General features: G+C 42.6%; 1 protein-coding gene across 1 annotated transcript in view; it reads right to left on the reverse strand.

The window, feature by feature from the left end:
- LOC147668896 (sodium- and chloride-dependent neutral and basic amino acid transporter B(0+)-like) overlaps nt 1-23,372 on the reverse strand; it is a 222,760-nt gene that overhangs the window by 51,208 nt on the left and 148,180 nt on the right. Inside the window, exons 8-9 of the mRNA XM_086948371.1 lie at nt 15,064-15,163; nt 6,035-6,144 (exon numbers count right to left, since the gene is read on the reverse strand). Of these exons, the coding sequence (XP_086804497.1) occupies nt 6,035-6,144; nt 15,064-15,163 (210 nt within the window). The remainder of the gene's footprint in view (nt 1-6,034; nt 6,145-15,063; nt 15,164-23,372) is intronic.

Consider the following 23,372-nt stretch of genomic DNA (forward strand, 5'->3'; position numbering starts at 1 on the left):
CACAACATGCTCCTCACGGAGCTACTGACAACACAACCATTCTTAAGAGCCCACTGTATGCACTCCCCTAAAACTTTGTTCATACGTTCTACAAGACCATTAGTTTCCGGATGATATAAGGAACTCTTCAGGTGCTTGATGCTACACTTGTTCAAATAATCCTCAACCTCCCACGAAACAAATTGAGTACCATTGTCCGTAACTAGAAACTCCGGAAACCCTTCCTTCAAAAAGACATCACGAAGGAAGTCAACAACAGTTCTAGCAGTGACCTCCCTGACAAACTTAACCTCGGGCCATTTTGAATAATAATCCATAAGGACCACAGCAACCCTAGAAGAAGAATCAAGCGCGTTGAAAGGCCCAACGATATCCAACCCAAGCTTCACCCAAGGTGCAGAAAGCAACTCAATGGGGGACAAGGGCTGGGTACGCAATTTCACAACTTTATCACAGCTAGAGCAGATAACACAACCCTTAACAAACTCATCAATCTCTCTATCCATGTATGGCCACCAGAAAGAAAGACGTACTCTTCTCTTAGTCAAGGTCGCACCTAAATGCCCTTCATGCGCACATTTAATCAACCTATCTCTCAGGACCAGTGGAGGAACCAACTTGTCATCTCTTAAAACCAAACCACTCTCAATCGTAAGCTCATCTGCAACTTGTAGAAACGTTTTGAGATCAAAGGCAAGATTTCTTTCCTTAGGCCAACCATTCTTAATAAAGGTGACTACCTTCTGCAAGGTCACGTCTAAAAGTAGAGCCTGCCTCCACTCATCCTCAGACACCGCACACAACTGGGGAAGATCAATAGAAGCAACCAAATATTGGGCTTTATCTTCTTCGTCCATATCAAAATCCTTATCAATCGTGTCAGAAGAACGGGAAAGGAAATCAGCACACCCGTTCTTGTTCCCAGGAATATATTCCACAAGAAAGTCAAACTGAAGCAACTTGTAGGACAAACGTGCAATTCTAGGTGTGAATCCTCTCACATTCTTCCCACTAAGGATAAACACAAGAGGTTTGTGGTCAGTTCTAATGCAAAATTTCTTTCCCCATAGAAAGTTCCTGAACTTCATTACAGCCCACCAGCAAGCTAGTAATTCCTTTTCGATGACAGAATATTTCATTTCGGCACTAGACAAAACTCTTGATGCAAAACCCAGCGTATTGAAATCACCATCCTTGTTCTGTGAAAGGACAGCCCCCAACCCCACATTACTGGCATCAACAGTAAGCGTACACATTAAAGAAGGGTCAAAATGCTTTAAAACAGTAGGAGAACTTAGTTGTTGTTTGACCCACACAAAAATCTCTTTACATTCATTGTTCCACTCAAAAGGAACACCTCTCATTAACATACGTGTCAATGGTCTGAGTTTGGTTGCAAAATCCTTTATAAATTTTGAGTAAAACTCACATAATCCTAGGAAGGATTTCAAATCACTCTTATCAGAGGGAGCTTTGGCTTTAGTGCTAGAATCTACTAGACTAGTCTTTGGAAGGATTCCCTTTTGATTTATCATATGCCCCAAATAATCCACTTCACTGGTGGAAAAGACACATTTGTCTCGGCGTAACACTACTCCAATTTCTTGAAACCTAGATAAAACTTCTTTCAGAATAGCGTCATGGGTGTTCTTGTCAGGAGCATGTATAAGCACATCATCTTGAAAAACTGACAAGCCATCAATACCCTTCAATATCTCTGTCATGACTCTTTGGAATACGGACGCCGCTGAGGCAAGCCCAAACGGCATGAGCACATACTGAAAGGTTCCGAAGGGTGACACAAAAGCAGTGAGGGGCCTGGACTCAGGTGTGAGTTCGATTTGGTGATATGCGGATGCTAAATCCAACTTTGAGAAGAACTTATTATCCTTCAAACTAGCTAACAACTCGTTAACGTTAGGAAGGGGAAACGAATCGACCCAAATCTCCTTATTAAGGCAGCGTAAATCCACACAAACCCTCAGTTCACCATTCTGCTTTCTAGCGACAACCAATGGAGACAACCACAGGGAGGACTCTACTGGTTCAATGATCCCCTTATCACGCAATGTTTCTAACTCTTTTTCTAGATCTTGTCTAATGCTGAAAGGTACATTTCTAAGTTTATGTTTTACAGGACAGGCACCCTCCTTCAGAATTATTTTATGCTGAAAATTATTTATCCTTCCTAACTCTCCTGAAAAAACATGAGGAAATTCATTGATTAGTTCCTCCAATTCTGGACTGTCTCTCACAGCAACTACTTGATTTTTCGTACCAGGCCTGAGTTGCATGCCAAATAGGCCTTGGTGGAACCAGCCTAAGATATTTAGTCCCTTTTCAGCCACGTAAACCTTCCCAAAAATGTTCCTTCCCTTAAATTCTAAAATTTCTTCAAAATATCCTGCTACGGTAATCTCACGTTCCTCATATGAGACTGCTCTCCGATCAGGAGGAAGGAGCACTTTGTTGGGCCATGTCGTACGAAAGAGATCAAGAGTGATCATTGAAATGCGTGCACCAGAATCGACTAATAGATTTAGCACACGGTCACCAACTTGTACATTAACATATGGGTCAACACACAGTTCGGGATCACCAGTAATGACTCCATCATCTCTTACAACAACGACCATGTTACACAGATCCTTAGTTACATACTCCTCTTCTGTTTGGAAGGCATCAGCATCAACCACACATTTCACAGGATTAGACTTTTGAAACGTTTTGTTCTTCCCCGTCTGACACCCTTTGGCAAAGTGTCCCACCCTATTGCAAATTTTACAGGTAACAAATTTTGCAGGACACTTCCCATTTTGACCATGCGGTCGGTTACCACATCGAAAACAAATGTTCGTTCTACTAAAAAAAGAATTTTGCTTATCAAAAGACTGCTGTCCTTCTCCATACTTATTGAAAGGAGGTTTTGTCTCTTTTAACTTTACTGCTGTGACAGCCTCATTCTTCTTTTCTTCTAACTCTTTCACAGAGATTTGTGATGTCTCTATGCTTTTCGCTACTCTAATCGTTTCCTCTAGAGTAGGATTACCCAAGGATGATAGTTTTTGTTTAATTGCTCTATCAGTACATTTTGCTATGAACTGATCCCTTACTAATTGGTCTGCAAAGTTTTCGAACTGACAGTCCGAAGCAAGTCTTCTTAGCGCCGTTATGAAATTGTCTACATCTTCTCCCGTGTTTTGTGTGCGTTTAAAAAAATTATGTCGCAGAACTACTATACTGGGTTGAACATCAAATCTTGTTTCGAGTTTTTTTAATGTCTGTTGATATTCGTCCAGAATTTCTCCTTCAGCTAGTACTAAATCTGGAAGAGGTTTGTATATTTCTCTGCCTTCAAATCCAAGAGAGTGTAACAGGATGTACTTCTTCCTTTCTGCACGATATCTCAACGCACCAATAGCGCCAATGTAGGTTTCGAATCCGTCAAACCATTTGCGCCACTTAATAGGTGGATCTCCAGGCGTTTCTAAGAAAGGAGCAGGTGGTAGAACTCCTTGCAAGGACATAGTGAGAGAATCCACAAATTATTAAAAGTGAGAACAAGGTTGTAGGTAATATACAAGCCAAATACAAGGTAGTGCTGGTGAAGAGAGTTCAAAAGGGAAATGAATAATATTACCAACTCTGTATTGACAATGTCTCTTATGACGACACAGATTATTTCAGGCAACCCTGACTTGACTGAGTTTTTTTTTTTTATATACTTTGTGAAGTTTGCTTTGTGAGGTCACAGCATTGTTCAAGTGTTCTTTACAATTTTATTGACTTCGTGAAATTTCCTCTCCTGAACAAGAATGTATTGTCTCTTTGTGACGTAATAAAGTGTCTGTTCGGTAGAACACAAACGTGTCACAGGACAGCTGATGCGCTTCAAGCGTGCCACAGTCAACGTAATAACGTGAAATGGACGATGCGCTTCAGACTGAAACGCAAACGTCACAGTTACGCAGATGACAGTGCGTGACTCACGTTAATTTTACAGTTGCTGGAACGCATCTCCAAACTTTGCGTTCCAGCGCCGATGACACCAAGCGCGACAAAAACTATTTATTAAATCCAGTTCTCCACTCGCAAATCGAGCACAGGCACTCGCGTACAGCATGCGCGGCTTACCCCAATTCAGCTACAGTCTTGGAAGGAGGAATGTTACCAGGTTTGGAGAAGACGATGAAACAACGCCTTAACGATGAAAATCGATTAAAGGAAATACAAGATGAGTTCCTCCTCTTAGCGGTAGATAGATCGTCGATGCTGTAAATACGAGGTGAAGGTGTTTCCTCTTGATGAACACACTGTTGCTTGCCGATTTTGTTTTGAATTAGTGGGTCCGTGTGGGTTGTTCAGCACCCGTCGCCAAAAATAGATGTAGTAAACAGTAGAAGCGAGAGTGGGTTTAAATGTAGGTTTAATTGTAGAAGCTGAAAACCCAAGCGGAGAACAGGACCATCTGTCGTCAGGTAGAGGCATAGATGACCAACTGTCCCTAGTGAAATACTCAGCGCAGCTGAACCACACAGAACACTGGAGATCTAGAACTCCGTGACAGAGGGAACAAGCATAGATAAATACAACATAAGATACTACACATTGCCCGGGACCTATGCTACTATTCTGATGCATAGTCAAAGTAAAAATAGGGAGCTAATGAATCCATGAGGTAATCACACTGTTACAACATAGTTTCGAAGCCATGCTCTCCATTATCACTTGGTGATTCCGACCATTGTCGATATTTTGGAAAATTTCTGCTAGACAACGTTCTGACCATGAATTTATGAATGTGGATTTAAATAAAAATTATCTAACCAATGTAGCAGGTGCTGGACTGGAGCATAAAAGTTACAATTCATGAGCGAAGGAAGGGTGGGTAGTGGTGTTAGAGGTATTGGAGGAGGACAGGGTGCTGGGGGAACCTTGATGGGTAGACGGAAGTAGCGGTAGGGTTGAAGGTTTTTTGGGGCAGCCCATGGTGGCTGTTGAGGCTAAAATAATGACCCAAAACTTATATGTTTAGGAAGAGTTAGCTTGAGAAGAAGGGTCCTAAATTCTATTTTGAAGTGTGTGAGAGGAGAGAATCCTGGCAGATATCTACTGAGGTGGCTTTCCACACACTTCGGGCTCAGCAGGAAAGGGCTTCGAGTCTTTCACTTCCTTGCATTTCTTGCTCTCTGACCTGTGGTACTGTTGCTGCTCGTTTGTCGAGTTGTCTTAAGGTCCTGCTTTTCAATTCCTGTTAAAATGTATGTCGCATATTTGAACACCTTATAGGGGATGCAAATGGTTTTGAAGAGGCCATTTTATAGCAAAGCTTAAGTAATTCTGAAAGGCACAGTTTTGGTGCAGTGTTGGTACACAGTATCCTACACTGCCTACTACATGGCGTGGCTCTTACATGTGGACAAATTCTACAATGACTATTCACCAAAAAGAGCCTTGAAAATGGGCAGACGTATTTTGTTAAAAAGTTGTGGGTAATTTTCTTCACTGTAGCTTTGACCAACCCTTGCCTTAGAGTACTGCAAAGAATATCAGATGTTAAGGATAGATTTATAACCGACTTAAGACAGACTGCAGACTTGACTAGGGTACAGGATGTGGAGGACTGCAGTTATTGAGGCAATGTTGCTTATAGGCCATAAGTTATAAGTGAATGGTTGAACCTGTGAAAAAGGATGGTCGGCTCTAGTTAGAGTGGGTCTGGGATATGGCTGCAGCAGGCCTGAAAGTAGATTTTGTAAATTTGCGTAGATGCATGTTGATATGGATTCGGGTAGAATGCCCCATCATTAGCTTCATGAAAGCTTTGAGTAGGGGACAGCAGTTGGAGTGTTTTGACCCTAATTCTGAGCGTTTTCCATTTGCTTAATTGGTTGCTGGGGAGGCATGTGTTTAATTATCTATGATTAGAAACACAGACACAGGTGAAGGATCAATTCTTTTTAGGTGGCACCCGAATCATATAGAACATATAAAAAAAAGCAGATATGAATAATGCTTAATGGTGCTACCTTACCAGCAAGAGACATGGGGATATGAAGAACCAGCAGAGTCTCCACCACGCCCAGAAGAGCCAGTGCTTTTTACCAATCATCATTTCTATGTCTTCAATAAACCGGTTTCCTCCTGTTGAGTTGTAAATGTTCAGATATTATGTGGCATAGAATGAGCAGGTGACACATTATTAAGTGATCTCCCTGTACATTAGCTCTGGTGTCACACCTTTTTATTTCATTGTCAAATTACAGAATTTCTCAGTAGCATTATGGAAAATCATGTATTTATTAAGTCTACGATAAATATAATCAATCTACAATGCTATTCCAACGACTTGAAAACTGTACAGCACTACAGGGTCAAATATGTATCAACTAATACTTGCAAAATCCGTGTTAAAATTATTTTAAAGACGTTAAAATAGACAAAATGAATGGAGCACATTTACTCAATTATAGCGCAACACAGTAGGAGAAAGAAAGGCAGAGCCATCTTGCCTCTGCTGCTACTCTCTTCTCTCACTACAGTGAAAAGGTGTGTGCATGATGTCCTATCCAGTACAAAATCCTATATGCATTTTATTTACATTTCACCCACTGGATGTGAGCAGTTCAGTACACAAGTAATAAGTAATAAATATGGAGAAATAAATATATATTTCTCCTAGTTAACACACACCTCAAAGAGGTGTTATTTCTTAACGCAAAGGCAGGTCTGAAACTTTGTAGATTTGGCCTTGCAAAAAAACACCACGGGTAGGTGTAATATGCTGAAGTACCATCCATGAAATGGTCTCTTGAATCAAAGTAGTGCACATGAGCACTATTTGTGCAGCCTTAAGGGCAGCTTTCCAGCACGAAAATGTTTTGCCCTGGAAAGTCAATGTTATCCGATTTTCCTCGCCTAGTGTCACTGTTATTTTGGGGAAGCTCAAAGTCTTGAAAAATCCAATACTTAATTTGTAAAACGATAAGAGCCGGGGCCCAAAGTTTTGCTCAGCAGCCACAGTTGGTGCCATAGAATGCCAGGAGTGCCAACTACAAAGTATGTGTAGTCTCGTTTTTACCGCATGCATCTTTAATCAAACACAAATCACATTGTCTTTCACACTTGCAGGTTCTCTCGCTTCCCTTCTTCCTCCTGGTCACTATTTGTCCACCTTCTTTCCCCTTTTGTGTTTTTCTCTCTTGCACTGGATCAAAGCCGGTTGGGAAAAAGTAAGTAACACTCCCAGGTCGATCGATCAATCGATCGGCTGTCTGCAGCCGCGCTGCAGAGGTGAAGTGCTGATGTGTGTCCAGTGACCCGCCTGCATTGTGCCCCAGTGGAGCAGAGGGCCTAACTCCTAACTACGACACCGAGGCCGCTGGGGGGGATCGACGGGACGCAGGTGAGCACCCCCCGATGCACGGCCTGGGGCCCGAGAGGTTGCAGCCGCGCGGCGTGTGCGGGCAGAGACTCGGGAGAAGCCGCAATCGGCACGCTGCAGCTGCGAAGGACTGATTGCCGCAGGCAACTGATGCGCCAACCTCCCATGCCACATTAGGAGCTCGCACACGCATTAGATTCATTTGGGCGCCGTTGGGTGCTTGCGGTCAGTCTTAACCAGAGAATCCTCCCTGACTTAGGTTGCAGGGGGGAGACAGCAGTGACTGGGCTGAGAGCTGCAGGATTAAAACCCTCCCCAATATCTTGCTTTTGTAGCGGCAACAACTGAGGTGCGCACATAGGGAAAGGCTCTGCATCGGGCTACAGAGAAATTCCTACTTGGCTCCCCACCTGCATCTGAGATTGTACATTGCTGGGGCCCACAGTCACTGCTCGGGAGGGTGGTTCAGCTGGTACTGCGCTGTGCTGGCTCAGTATCGACCTCCGCCTGCCACCGCCAGGATACATTGGTGCGATACTTGCCTGATTGCAAACTGCAGTAAGGTGGGTTCAGCTGCTGTGTGGCGCGGTCCTGGCTTGCCTCAACTTTTTGCCCCACCTGACCATTGTACCCACCTCGCCACGTTCTGGTGCATCAAACAGCGGATAACTGGAATCTGTGAGTAGGACTAGCAGGATCAATAGCATCAGCTCCAGTCACAGTGCGTGTGCCCATCAGACCCCTCGCAGACCCCTGTAGAGGGAGGTGGGGGGACGAGGGGGGCTTCCAGCCAGTGCCCGCACAAGTAAACGAAAGAGCCAGAGAACCAGTATACTAGTGCACTAGTTTACTATTGCCACTTAGTTGTTGGAGGAGGACGCATGCACTGCACAAAGTGGGACTGCAAGTCCCAGGGAGCCCAGAGTTATTGGCCCGCACCTGAGACCATCTGCCTGCACCTTCAAAGCACCTCGTCGCTCCCGCTTTGCGGGCCGCGCATTGGCGCGAAGCCTGGGCCAGGGACGGGCCCCTTTGCACTAGTTAGAGGCCGGAGGAGGCTGCCCCCCCCCCCCTCTAACTCCTGTGATTCCTCGGGTTAGTGGATACCTACATACTACTGACTTACTGCGGACCTAAATCAAAGGGATTTCCCTTTTTACTTGTCAAATTTTATTTTTACCATTCCCCTGTGATGTGAAATGGCACTTATAAAGCGTGCTACCACTCCAGGGAGTATCTTGGCGCTTAGATTCCAGATTGTCAGTTGGCAGCAGAATGTCGTGGTAAAACTACCTGTCTGCAGGGAGGATCATAGAAGCGTCATGCATCCGGAGTCTGGCAGGGAATAAATCCATGTTTCTAATAATTTTCTGAATTTTTGCTCCGTTGCAGATTGACGCAGGGAAGGAGGTAAATTATTCCATGCCTTCGCGCCAATAACTACAATAGATTTTCCTCCTCTTGTCGTCATTTTAAACCTGGGGACATAGAGCAAGTTTGCTGTGGAGGACCTGAGTGTACGTGACGGATGGTATTGTCTGAAGTACTTGCGCAAATACAGTGGGCCTTGGTGGTGGAAGGCTCTGTATGTGATGGTAAGAACCTTGAACAGGATGCGCTTATGTACTGGGAGCCAATGTAAGGCATCTAAAGCTGTAGAGGCCGAGGACTTTCTAGGCAGTCCGAGGACCAGCTTAGCGGCTGCATGCTGGACCATTTGAACTCTGTGCAGGGCGGATTTCTTTAGCCCTGCATACAGACTGCTGCAATAGTCCAGCCTGGATGTTATTAGAGCTACGGTTAATAAAACAAATTGTTCTGTCGGGTGAAAACCAAGAGTGATTTATAGAGTACTGTTACTGTATTGGAGGACCCCCCTCCTAAGACAACACAATTCAGAACCTCACAATTAATAACTCTAGGTCTTATTCATTGCATTTTCATATTTTATATGAATTGAAGTCATTCAAATATTTCATGCAGTACAGATCAAAGACTGTCAAAGTGAATTTTTGTGCAAAAGAAAGTGACAGTGGTGAATAGTGCTCAAGTGATAAAAACTTCTTATATATGTACAGTGAGAGATACACATCTATACAATCAATATATACTTATACATATATACACAATTATTCATTTCAAGGCCATTCCTCATGGCTGTCTAGAGATTTTTCAATGTTTCTTTTAAGTATTTGAAATCCTAGAAGTCAATGGCCCGTTGTGGGATGTCGATGTTTCGACCCTTCTGCGCCTGTGTCTAAGGTTGCGGCGGGTCTTTTTCAAGACAGAGGTATGTTTCACGACAGTCCACTTGAATAGCAGGTCGTATTGAATCGCCTGTAAGGGATGAGGCTCACTGGCCTTATAATCCGCTTCCAGTCAGTGAAGGGATATAGTCGCTGGCTCAGAGGTCCCAGGATCTGCTGCGATGTGTTAGCTTGATTATTAGAGCTACAGCAACCGTACGTCAGAGGGAGAAGATCCAAAACAATTCTGAGGCTCCTGATGATACCAAAGCATACCCCTGCTACTTCTTTGGCTTGCTGATTAAATGACAGGGTATTGTCAAACTTAATGCCCAGATTTCGAGCAGCATTGATAGTCTTTGGGGGAGCTTCCTCTGTTGTGGACATATTCTGTTATAATGAGCACTCACGAGGGGAAGGGTAAATCTTTACTCCCTGGTGGGAGCGTTGTGGGGACTTTGGACCAATTTTTGATTAGAGCTAACTCAGTCTTGGCCCACGAGATAGCGTTGACCGAGCGACGTCTCTTTAGATTTCCCACAACGTAAATGCTCATCGCTGGGTGGTTTGAAATCTGTACGTACACCTGAGCATTCATCGACTCCAGACATTGATTTTCATGACCTAGCGAGAAGTGCGACCCAGATCCCCAAACCCCCTTGTATTTCTCAATAATCAAGGATTCAAATAGTCCTCCAGTCACGGAGAATGCCTCAGAAGGTGCACCCAGTAGTATAGCTTCACGAATTGCCACAAGGTCGGCACCCAAACACATCTACGGACTTGCCATCGGTATTAAAGAGGTAGAGGGGAGGGGGCCCGCAAAGGCAGAAAAGCGCAAAAAAGCCTATGTCTAATAGGAATGGTGGGTATCCATCTTTATGGTCATCAATCCCCCTCCCTGAAAGCGTTGGCAATGCTGCTTCTAATCAAGATCTACATACTGCTCTGCCTCTTGATACTCACAAGGCTCTGTTGGCCACAGTGGGGACTTTTATTTTATCATCTTTGACCCCAATTTTGGAAAGACTTACGTTGATTGAGGACAGATTAACCAACTTTGAATCATAAATTGTACCCAATCTTTGTATTAAGGACTCTCTGGGAAAAAATGATTGGCCCCCTATACCCTCTACAAATGTGTTGTGCAATCCGGCTATCCCCAAGTCTACTCCCGCAATTCCCCTTTCCCGATTCCTACTGGAGTACCTGGGGAGTAGAAACCCAGGAAATCACACAGGGAAAATCTCCATTTTGCCACGGGGGTTTTTGTATTGCCTGTACCATTACTCCAAGCAAGGGAGGAGGGGGGGGAAGGGTTTGGGGGCTTTTGGCATTAAAAAGACCTATAAGCGGTCTCTTTGATTTCAACCATGCCAACAGGTATGCCCCTTTGTCTGGCCTAGATGCATGTGATTGACTACCTTCCGAACTACTAACTGTGGCAGTGGATTCTATTATCCAGCCAACTGTTTCCCTTGTGAATACCTTATCCCCTCATATAAATATTACAGGGGGGCCTGTGCACATCGAGACTTCAATGTTGATAGAACAGGGAAGGTCCCACTCTTAGTATATTAAATATATTATTATAGAACATTGCTGGCCTTTTTTCGAAGACCACCACTTCTGATTGGATTACATTTATTGAGCCTTTTGATATCATTGCCTTCCAGGAAACCTGGTGTCTGAGTCAGATTTTTCATCCAAGCTATCTGGCTTTTGGTAAACCAGCAATTGCAAGTTCCGAAGGGCGCCCCTCAGGAGGATTAACTGTTTGGGTCAGACAACAGGTGGGGTATCAGGTAAAAGAACTAGGGATAGATAACCTGTATTTACAGGCACTTAAAATAACTGCCAAAGATAAACCCGATGTTATGCTGATTAATGTATACTCAGGAGGGATGGTGGGGGGGGGGGGGGGGGAGGAGCCTCTCCAACTGTCTCTAGTTTAGATCAATGCATTACATCTTTATAAGAGGCAAGTAACTGTTATTGCAGAGGATTTTAATTGTACATTTGAGCCATTTGGCTTAGAAGATGGCTGCCTCAGTAGCGATAAGGATGCAACATGGGGTGTGCCGTCATTATCACCCCCCCCCCCCCCCCCCCCAATTAAAAAATGGACAGAGGCAGTCCTACAATTTAAAAGTCTCACATTGGAAAGAGGGCTCCGAGCTGTCAATGGGAGATCTATAATCAGATAGTAAAGGTAACCCTCTTAACATTGGAATGAGAAGCAGTAGGATTGACTATTTTTTAATTAACTTAGAACTCTGGCTGAGGCTAAAGGATATGGAGGTCCTGATTAGACCAGAGAGTGATCATGACCCATTATCACTAAAATGTGATATAAAGGGATGTTTACAATCGAGGGGTGGTACAGATATCATAACGGCAGACTTACTTATGTCACATGACTGTCGAAGATTAAAACTGGCATGGGTCTCCGAGGATGAGGGTATTATGGCCCAGATAAAACAGAATCGAAGAATCCCTCCTAACCCTTTCCTACCTTGATTCCAGCAAGGCTAACCTCTCTGCTCTTACTGAGACTCACCAGTCCTTGTTCTCTAAGTTGAAAAGCTATTTTACGAAAAATATTAAAAGATCTAATGTCCCTCCAGTGTATAAAACCGCTAAATGGCATGATGGGGCATGTAGGCTAGCTTTTAGACACCTGTCCCAAGCGATTAGAGTGGGTTCTACGTGGGAGGTAAGGGAGCGAAGGTTAGAATATAAGGCAATCCAACTTAAGGCAAAGAAGGCCTTTGATGAGAATGGATGGAGGGACTTATTGGAAGCAAGTAATGAGAAAAACTGGTGTCTGTTCTGGCACTTGATTAAATGAGGTAGTGGTTGTGCCTGCCCGCCCTAGTTAATAATGTCCCTCAAGAAGCCTGGGTGACACTATCAGACCCAATTCTCATCATCTGAAGATAGTTCTAGGAATTAGCACCCATGTAGAGACGGATTTAGTTCTAACATTCTCTAAGACGGAAGTGGAGAGAGCCCTTGATTGTGTAGCAGCAGGCAGAGCACCTGGACCGGATTGTATTCCGGCAGATGTATTTAAGTCAGACCGGGAGAACTGGTTGAATTACATCCTTATTCTTGTTAATGGTTTGGCCAGAGGGGCACCTAATCCTGAATCTTGGCGCGGGGCTGAAATTATCCCCATTTATAAAAAGGGGGATCGTGCTAGTCCAATTAATTATCAGCCCATAAGCCTAAAAGACACCATACAAAAAATTGTGGCTAGGGTAGTGCTAAGTAGGGAAAACAGTTGGATAGATGATAATTAAATCCTATCCACCTATCATGCTGGGTTTCAGTTTCACGTTGGTACTATCGATCACGTTTTTAGATTCAGGTTGATATACTGGAATACTGTGGTCCTAGCAGGGAGACACTTTATGTTGCATTAGTAGACCTTAAATCTGCATTTGATCTAGACCCCCGCCGCAAGATGTGGGACAAATTTAGGGAAGTAGAGATGCCTGCGGAGATCCTATCTTTTATTGTAAAATTACATGAGTCAACATATGCCCAAGTACTATGGGGTCAGCATGGTGAGCTAACAGATTGTTTTCCTGTGAGTAAGGGAGTACGACAGGGGTGCGTTTTGGCCCCAACTCTTCTTGTTCATAAATAATGCTATTGCTTACTATACTGATTATCCAACGGACGCCCCTACTCTTGCTGGATCTAGGGTTCCGCTATTAATGTTTGCAGACAACACTTTAATCTGGTCTAAGACACAATCTGGTCTGCAGCGAGCCCTTGATCGATTTACTCTTTTTTGCAGTGACCATGGCTTAGCGGTTAATGTTGAAAAGACAAAGTACATGATCGTGCATAGGCATAAAATAGTGAAGGCTAGAGTAGAAATGAATAATAAGTCCTAGGAACAAACAGACTCCTTTACATATCTGGGCATCACTATGGGCAAACGTATGAACTGGAAGCCACAACTAGACTTACTAGTTTTAAGGCATAATCAATTAGCAGGAGCCCTTTTAAAAGAATTCAGGTTATCCCAGACCAAACCAGTTGGACCGGCCCTCGCCATATATCAAGGAAAGGAGTTAGAGCATCAATAATCTATGGGGCAGAACTACGAGGCTTTGAAAATTTAGCTCCATTAGCTGTAGCTCAGAATACATTTTTACGGTCTTTGACCGGCCTCCCTCAATCTTCTCCTCTTAGGCCCTTACTTCTAGATCTAGGGTGTATCTCTTGAGAAAGCTGTGGGTTTTAGACCGCTAGCTTATTGGCGCTGACTTTGGACTACTCCAGAGTTAGCGCCCTATGCTAAAGCTGTTAAGTTTACTAGAGAAGCTGATAAATCTAATAAAATTATGTGGTTACGAGAGATTAAGGCAACATTATCAGATATGGGCCTTATTCATTTGTGGGAGGACCCCGAAGGGAATTCTTTCCCATCCAAACAAGATTTCAAAGCCATTTATAGGGATATGGTTTATCAAAAGTCTCTGTCCTTGGTCTCTGGTGCATCCCTTACTGGCCTCTTTCTTGATTTTAAACGCAAATACAGGTTGGAGGCCTATTGGGATATTACATGCCCCGGAGATCGAAAATTATTTCATCAATTTAGAGTTGGCACTCTCCCACTAAAACCTTTTATGAAAAAGTGGGGGGGAAGTCCAAGACACAAAATGTCACAATTGTGTAACTCAGGATGATACTTTATCACATGTCCCGTTTGTGTGCCCTTCAAATAAGGGCCCTCGACAGAAGTGGCTTAAACCGGTCTGTAAAATGATCAGAACAAGATCTTGCCATATGGCTCTGCATATCCTAAAAACAGATACTACTGAGGTCATAGCTATCTATAAGACTACATTTTTGAGCTGGACTTGGGCACTTAGACGGAATAATTTGCAAGGCACAATGTAACCGGATGTATTGTGTAACCGCATTCTCTAGGTTTTCTATGAGCAAAATTAGTAAAAAACAAAAAAAAAGTCACCAACTAGGTTTAGCCTTGTATTGCATTTGGACTGCTTCTTACTTCGAAGTGTTTTATAATATTATGATATATTGGTTCTTTTAACGCCACTGGTATCTTTTTTTAAACAAAATTTGTGTTGCTGTGTGTTTTTACATATTTATTGTATTGTTTAAATGTGTCTTTTATGATTGATTTGATCGAATAATGACAGAAATTGAAATACAAAGTACCACTCCCCAAAATGAGTGCTGGTTGACCCAGTCTGCAACTAGGGCAAGATCTAAGCACTGGAAAAATCTCCCCGATTGTTTATAAAGGAGAGCACATACAGAATTACTGTTTTGAGCGCACTGAGGAAGCTTATAGAAATTCATTTTCCACTTGGCATCATAAACATCAATTCCATTGTTCTACTCATTACCTTAACAGTCTTTTACAGTTAGGAACACTAAGTTTACCATAAATCCAGCACACTCCTACGAGTTCCAGCACTGCAGCGAACAAGATGCCCCATCCAGCACAAAAATGATCAATCAAACCGACCCAGAAAATTCCTGCCTGTAAAGATAACAAAACATGTTTTTCAAGTATTTGACCCACAAAGTAGAAAGCATTTCAATATTAAATTTGGACTTCAATGTTTCCTTAATTTATAAAATCAACATAAGAGGCGGCTCCTCCGCAATGGCAGAGGAGCATCGCCCCACTGACTGAGCAAGCAGGTAAAAAATAAAACTATCTACTATAGTTGTTTAAATTTTCATTTGCTGGATTTGAGCCAGTGTGTGCAGGGAGGGATGGGGCCAGTGCCATTAGAGGGGGGAGATGGAGTGGTTTGTGCACTTGTAAGTACACGTGTGTTTGGCCAGTCAGCTCCAACGGGTTGTATTGAACAGCCTGGTTGGAGAAACAGCACAAACTCCCTGTCCTGAGTGGAGCATCAAAACAGCCCACAAAGGCCAATCCCTGCTCTGATCTCATATCATGAAAGCAGCGCGGAAATTTCACAGGGAGTCTCTGCTGCTGGCCCATTGTCTGCTAGGACCAAGAAGCAGTGGAACACAGAGGCACGAGTAGTGATGTAGCCTGCAGCTTCAGGTGTTTTTTTTCCCCATCATTAAGCTCCCCAAGCTCACTCTACCGCGCTCCCCACCCCACCAAATCTTAATTTTGTTGGCCACCTCTGACCAACCACTGCAAAATCCATTGGGCCTCACCTTTTTAGTGAAGATGTTTCTGTATTGTAATTCTAAGAGCCCGATTCACAAAGGTAATCTTACACTGTAGAGTACATTTATGATTGTTTGCTATTCACAAAGAGAATTTAGGAGTAGATAGGACGGTACTATTGTTTTATGTGCAGAGACTACGCACTTGTAAATATAGTACTAAATCCATTTGTGAATATCAAACAATCAAACTTACACAAAAGTAGACGTTTACCTTTGGGAATCAGGCTCTAAAATTCTGAGGTCCTGATTCCAAGTGGGGTGCTTGGAGATGGGATATTACCCCCACCCAGTAAATATTAACATTTTGGGTTGAGTGTTTACTGAACACACTTAATATTTCCTCTTAGGAGTTCATACACAAATTGTGGCAGACCATGTGAAAGTTGATGAATATCACACCTGGATTCTTCATGTATTGGTATTATAGGGCCTTCCTCCCTATTAAATTGCGAGGTTCTGGCAATGACTTCACACTGTCGCTATGTTCAAGAAGGGGATACACCAAACATAGGGATTATAAATCTCACTTAAAATGGAAACTAAATGTGTATGGTGTCTCTTTCCACTAAACTATATTCTAAACCAATATGAATAGCCTTTCTCAACACCATCATTTAATTTGGGATGCATCCTACCCGCCCACACCAATATAATAAACTCACCATTCCCTGCACTACCTGCCCGATCTCCATGAAGGGAATGCTGCAAGAAGTTTATAGTACCCACAAACCTACATGTGTGTAGGTGTTCCTCTATTGTGTAGATGCTCCAATTAACAGTGCACTTTCAGTGTGGGTGTGGCGGACACTTGCAGAAGGGATGCTGAAGCATACCGACCAGCAGACACCATTTATCTCATTAGCGAGAACAGCGGTCCAATGACGCAGGCATGTCTCAAGAGCTCAGGAGATGGATTTGCTAAAGCTAGACATTGCAACAGTAAGGCAGAATGGAAAGTAAAAGTCAGCTATCAGTAGCATGCTGATAATTCCATGTCTTTGGTGTCCTCACGTTGGTTTCCCCAATTAAATGGCGGAAGAAAACTATGACCATATTTAATTTTATAGGGGACATAATTCACGAAGTATAGGAGTTGGGATCAAGTATAGAAACCACATTACAAAGTATTTTCCCAGAGACATACATGCGAGTCAGAATTGCAGAGCATTCTTTTGTATAATCAGTTTTGTTAGTTTCTAACCTTTCCTTGTCAATGTTTCTAATTACATCCATATTTGTTTAGAAAACTTTTGTACTTACAAACTATTTTAAAATATGATTTTTTTTAGTTCAAATATTTACTTGATTATATAAAAGAGAAGTATATTGCTAATACAACCAATCAGAATCAAGAAATAGAATACATTAGTACCCAATAATTGAAGAATTAAAAAAAAAAAAAATGATTTCATAACAGAAGTCAGTGGATGGATAAAAACAAATGAATAATAAGCATATCAGCATATATATATATATATATATATATATATATATATATATATACACACATACATACATATACACACACGAACACTTTTCACTCCAATTTAGGCTGAAAGACAGGCCAGCACACAGGTCTCCGATTCCAGAATGTCTATTGCATACCCCTCATCCTTAAGACGCGTTTCGCTCGGAACGAGCTTCGTCAGTGTCAGTTTGCGTGTTTTTACTAGCGCCATTTTAAAGACAACTTCACATTGTAATACAACAACATAGAAGAGGGCATAATGCCTAAATGCTACCTTTGTGGCGGCCATCTTATAGTGTATTACTTCAAACATATTGTTGGTGTCTCTCTTACTGGCCTTTCTTAAATAAAGTGCTCTAGTGCATACCCTTCTTAAAAAACATATGACAGCAAACTGATCATACATTACAGTTACTGTTCACTTTGAACATTACTAAAGTGCGTTGTTGATATTACATTTGTTTTGCAATTATAATGCCCTGAATGGGCATTATCAAAGTTATATAACAGTTTTGTAGCCCTGAATGGGCATAACTTGCTACAAGTTGTTCAGTAATACCAAATTATCGCTTCTGCGGAGTTCATTATTGAGTTTTGTTAGTTTTTATTTCTTCCGATGATTTAACAGTTCTTACAATTCCTTGTTCATTTGTCTATATCCAATCTAGTTCTGTACAATATCAGATGGTTCAGGCATTATAGATGAACCCACATCTCCTCATCGTTGTTGAGCCCCCACGGTGCCATGGTCTTAAGATAGATTATGTACTTTGATTCCAGAGTCCGAAGTGCTTTGGTTCTATCACCCCCTCTTTCTGATCGTTCCACTTGGTCAATGCAGTAGAATTTCAACAGATCTCTGTTGCTTTGATGTGTCTCTGCAAAGTGGCGTGCCACTGGATAGGACCTATCGTTCTTTGTTATGGCACGCATGTGCTCCAAAATTCTTAATTTTGTGGGGTTGATAGTGCTCCCTATGTATCGTTTCCCACAGGGACATTCCAAGCAGTAAATAGTGTACTCTGAATTGCAATTTAGCAATTTTTTGATTTCCCTGTTCGGAGTGTCTTCGTTTGTTCTTCCTGGGTAGCTGGATACTTTTTTACTACCTTTACAGGCCTTGCACCGTAGACATGGAAAGAAGCATTTTGATTTGGATATTTTCATCGGTTGTCTTTTTAGGGAGAAATGGCTATGGACAAGGTGAAATTTTTATTTTTATTTTGTTTGACCTTCAATTTAAAAAAAATAAAAAATCCATGTTACTGAGGTTATATGTTTTGGCTAAGAACAAAGGAAGCGGGTCATGATCGGAATCATAAAGATCCTTCACAAATCTGACAGTTAGCAGCTCACGAAGAGGCCGTAAAAGTATCGATATCAGTACCAAGTTTAGGATTGTGCCATAAAGACAGTGACGCCGAGAATGATCAAATCCAAGTTTAGAAGCTGTAAGAAAGGCAGTAGTTGAATAGGGAGTACACAGCTCACATTCAATATTAAGCAAAGGTGGTAAATGGTGGTAGTTCGGTAAGAATCAAAACGCACCTAGAGATGCAAGCAAAGTGATCTGATACAAGTTCCAATCTGGAAAATTACATCAGCCCAGGATAGAAGGTTTCCTAAGGTGTTTAGAAGCAATTCTAGCTCTCATAATTCCATAGAATTTTGGAGAAATTTAATCAATCTCATGGAAGGTAGAAGAAAACTTTATAGGTAATATTGAGGATAACAAATTAATTATTGGAGTTGTCGTGGTGGGCCTCAGCAAGGCCTACTAGTGCTAGAGGTTCGCCCTTCTCTGCACAAAGTCTTCAGACCAATAAGAAAGCAGTTGGCACGAAAACTGGAATATAAAACAGAGTACTTTATTAACCTCATGAGGTGGAACTACATTCACACAACACCCTTCGGTAATGTATGAAGTAGCACCCTGAACTGAAGGAGCATGGTCCTTTTATACCCACATAGGGGCTCAAAAGAAGGCGGTACAAGTATAACAAAAGTTTTAAGTACATATAAGGTCAAACAGAAAATGTACAATCAACAAGTGGGAGGAGCTAACAGTTGCTACTTCTAGTAAACACATCCTGACAGTTACAGAGTAATATCTGCAAAGACAGCTGCAAGCTTAACTGAGCATGTGCAAAGCAGAAGTGGCTAAATATACCTTGTCACTAGGCAGAATACAAGAGCAGACAACAAAGGTAGGACAGAGCACATCGTGAGCACGAGGTAGCACATGGCATAAAACATGGCTGCTAAATCCAAGATGGCTTCAGCTCGATGCTAACCCAGATCTCTGCCAAATTACAACAGACAACCCTTTTATTTATTTTACTTTAAAGGCGCGCAGCTACCCACACAGGGTTTCCCGGCGCCAAGGGATAGATTAAAAGAATGAAAAGAGAACAAAAAGCAGAATATTGCAGAAAGAGCCATGTCTTGAGGCCTTTACGAAAGTTGAGATAAATGGTTTCAGTTTTCAATGAGGTAGGCAGGGAATTCCAGATCTTCGGGCCTAAGTGGGAGAACGAGCGACCACCCATTCTCTCCAACTTAATTCTGGGAATCACAAAATCGCCTTTACAGGAAGACTTGAGAGAACGAGTGGGATAAAACGCACGAATGAGTTCCTGTAAATATAAAGTAGCATTAGCTGAAGCTCAAGACATTAGCATTAGCTTAGCACATTCGCATTAGCTGAAGACATTCGTTCATTTGGGCTAATCTAGGTTCATATCTTGTATATTGATGTTCATCATCTCAGTGACCTCTTTAACAATTGTTGGGATTTCATTTCTGCAACATTTCTCTTAGCAGGTGTACAAGCAGTGATGGACATAGAGCAAATCATGGGACCACATTGAACACATACACATCATGTAAATAGTATCAATAGTATAATACATAGGATAGTCGGTAGCTTCCAGCCCCAAGTGACAAAGTGTCCAGAACCAGGTCGAAAAAGTCCATGTACCAGTCTCTGGGTGAATCTCTGCAGCGATTTTATGCAGTTTTGATAGTGCCTCCTATACCGAAGGTGAGTAATCCGGAACACACACAACAGCTGCTACCGATGATGCGGCATGGACCACCTCGATCAGCCAAAATCACATCAAGAACCATACGATTTTGGAGTGCTACAATCCTTGCAATCTGCAGCTCTTCTGTAATGTTCCCAAGTGCCATTACTGTCCGATTGGTGACAGCTTTCACAACTGGAGTCAATCTCCTTATCTTTCTACTGTTCAATGCAGCACCCACGAAGAAAACCAAACCCAAATTAAAGTAGACATATTGTTGCAAAGTGGTGTCAGTCTGATCAACCTCTTCTGTACTTATTGTTCTTTTGTATCTGTTCTTGGAAATATCGTTATACAGTTTGAAATCTCGGTGATACGATGGAGGGGGCCAGGAACACAGGAGGTAACAGAAATGATACATAATACACTCCAGACCATCCAATTGGGAGTTGAGAATATCCCTTATTACCACATACAAAATATGTATTCTGCGACGATGTAAAACTACTATTATTAGCACCTTCAATAGTCACTGTTACAGTACATTCACTCCTTCCCACTGCAATTTTCCCAATACATTCTATACATAAATATGCTTTAGCTCTGGTCACAGAAATCACAAATGGTCCAGTGTTCTTTAGAGTTCTAGTGTTCGTGAAAACATATGGTACAGAATTATTGTCCGGTTGATATTCTTCCCATTTAGTTCCTTTAGCTTGCGGGTAACCATCTTCATTGGGATAACAAACTTCATTAAGATAGTTAATCTTTTCAACTGTCGCTTTCTTTGAAGCAATCAAAAGCGCAAACAAAGCATGACAAGAACCGTTGTGAGAAATGCGAGGAGGAATAAAAGGGTTCCCCCTTTCTTTTGGTGAGCAGGTATCATACCACACACCCAACAGTCGGTGGTATTTGTGGCATTATGCGTATGATGAAACATTTGAATGAAGGTGTTGTTTAAGTAGGATTGTCGATGCTTCTGCTCATGATAGGGAAGGGAAATTTACTGATGCTCAACCGGTGCAGGAGTAGTGGCAATAAGCAATTGTCGAGCAGGAGCCACTTCCTCAACAAACCAGGTTATTGCTGCTATAGCCACCGTAGCAACAACAAATACCACAGCACAAGTGATCTTCTTATCAAAAGTTGATCTTTCAGCAGACATGATCACTTTGTTGTTAAAAACAATCGCTGGAGCCCTTCTCCCTGGGCAGCCATTGATTTCTTCACAGAGGGCCAAGACGGGTGTCACTTCGCAGGACTGATTCTCCCCCCCCACCTGCCGCATCCGCACTCCGTTTCACTAACCCAGGGCGGTTTCTCAACATGCCTCTTTCAGCAATGCAGATTCTTTCGTTGGTCTCAGTTGGCATCGCGATGCTCCAGGGATCGTGTGGTCCGGGAAGACTCCCTCCGATTCGGGGTGGTATGTGCCTTTAGTAAATGGATAGAGGCGTATCCTACAAAGGATGATTTAGCTCTTACTACAGCGAAGGTGCTTTTAAAAGAGTTTTTCCCTAGATATGGTGTTTGCAAAATTTTGTGGAGTGACCGCGAACCTCATTTTGTTGGGCAAGTTGTTGAGCATGTTCTGAAAGGATTAGGGATCAAACTGAAATTCCATGCAGTTTTCCACCCACAATCAGCAGGACTAGTGGAGGTATAACGCTACTTTGAAATTAGCGAAAATATTTGCTTCCACGTCTCTGAAATGGCCAGATGCACTACCTTTGACATTGTTGTCCATAACATCGGTGCCACATTCACGATCTGAGCTTACGCCATATGAGTTGGTATTTGGGAGATCAATGAACATTTGGGGAGTTCTTAAACCCCGCCCCATACACGATGTACCTTGTGTTCTGATTAACGATTTGGCACAGTTAACCAACAGTTTGATCTCTATTCATCAACAGGTTCGAGAAGCTCTTCCTGACAGATCTACAGGTGAGGCCCACGAACTCCGTTCTGGAGACCACGTAATGGTCAAGGTGTTAGTCACTCGAACCGCTGTCCTCGTTGCTAGGAGCACTTGCTCCGGTCCTCGCCCCCTCGGCTCCAAGCTGTTTGACCTCTCGAAGACCTTGACCACTAGAATATACTTTAAGTTGTTGCAACGTTCGAGTTGGATATAATCAATTTGCAAAACTTCCAAAAGGTGCAGTTGGTGTAACAAACCCTCCTGTAGGAGTCAGTGTCCCTTTTCCAGGATTGCACTGCCAACAGATCAAACAAGACTGTACTACTCTTAGCTGTGCAGGCGATTTCTGGATGCTCCCAATCTTGCGTAAGCAATTTCGTTAATCGCTAGAGCTCCAACATGTGCCAGCCCATGTGCCATTCAAACCATAGGCTGTAAATAAGCAGCAGGCAATTTCCACTTATCCATCTCTTAGTTGCGCCAACAGCCCTCATCGTCTAACATTCCTTCTTTAGACCATTGCTCAAGTTCTTCCACAGAGGCAGATCTCTGTATATCTAATACCTCTTCTCTAGCATCATGCCAATGCTCAGCTTGTGATTTCACTACGTACATGGATGTAGTACTTCATTACATTACAGTCTCACGAGCTATGCGATCTGCAAAGGCATTGCCTTGTCCTATCTTATCAGTCACTTACTTGTGTGCACTGCACTTCACAATGGCTAATTTCTTTGGATATGTCAGCACAGTCAAAAGATTATGCACTAATTCTCTATGCATTATCTGCATCCCGTGGGACGTAAGAAAGCCTCTTTCCTTCAAAAGTAGGCCAAAATCACTCCAAAAGCATAGCGGCTATCCGTATAGACGTTCAAACACAAATCAGTGCTAAGTTCAAACGCTTGTGTCAAAGCTATTAGCTCAGGTGCTTGAGCCGACTTCTGTGGTAAACGAGCGGTCTCCACTACTTTCTCAAGTGTCGTAATTGCATATGCAGCTGAAGTCGTGCCATCTGGTAACTTCAAACAAGACCCATCAACCCACAGTTCCCCATCTACATCTGAAAGGGGCGTATCAAATCGACGCAACCCTTTGTCTGTTCCTCAGTAAGGAA

The sequence above is a fragment of the Lissotriton vulgaris genome, unplaced genomic scaffold (assembly GCF_964263255.1).
Source record: "Lissotriton vulgaris unplaced genomic scaffold, aLisVul1.2 SCAFFOLD_1195, whole genome shotgun sequence".
Lineage (NCBI taxonomy): Eukaryota > Metazoa > Chordata > Amphibia > Caudata > Salamandridae > Lissotriton > Lissotriton vulgaris.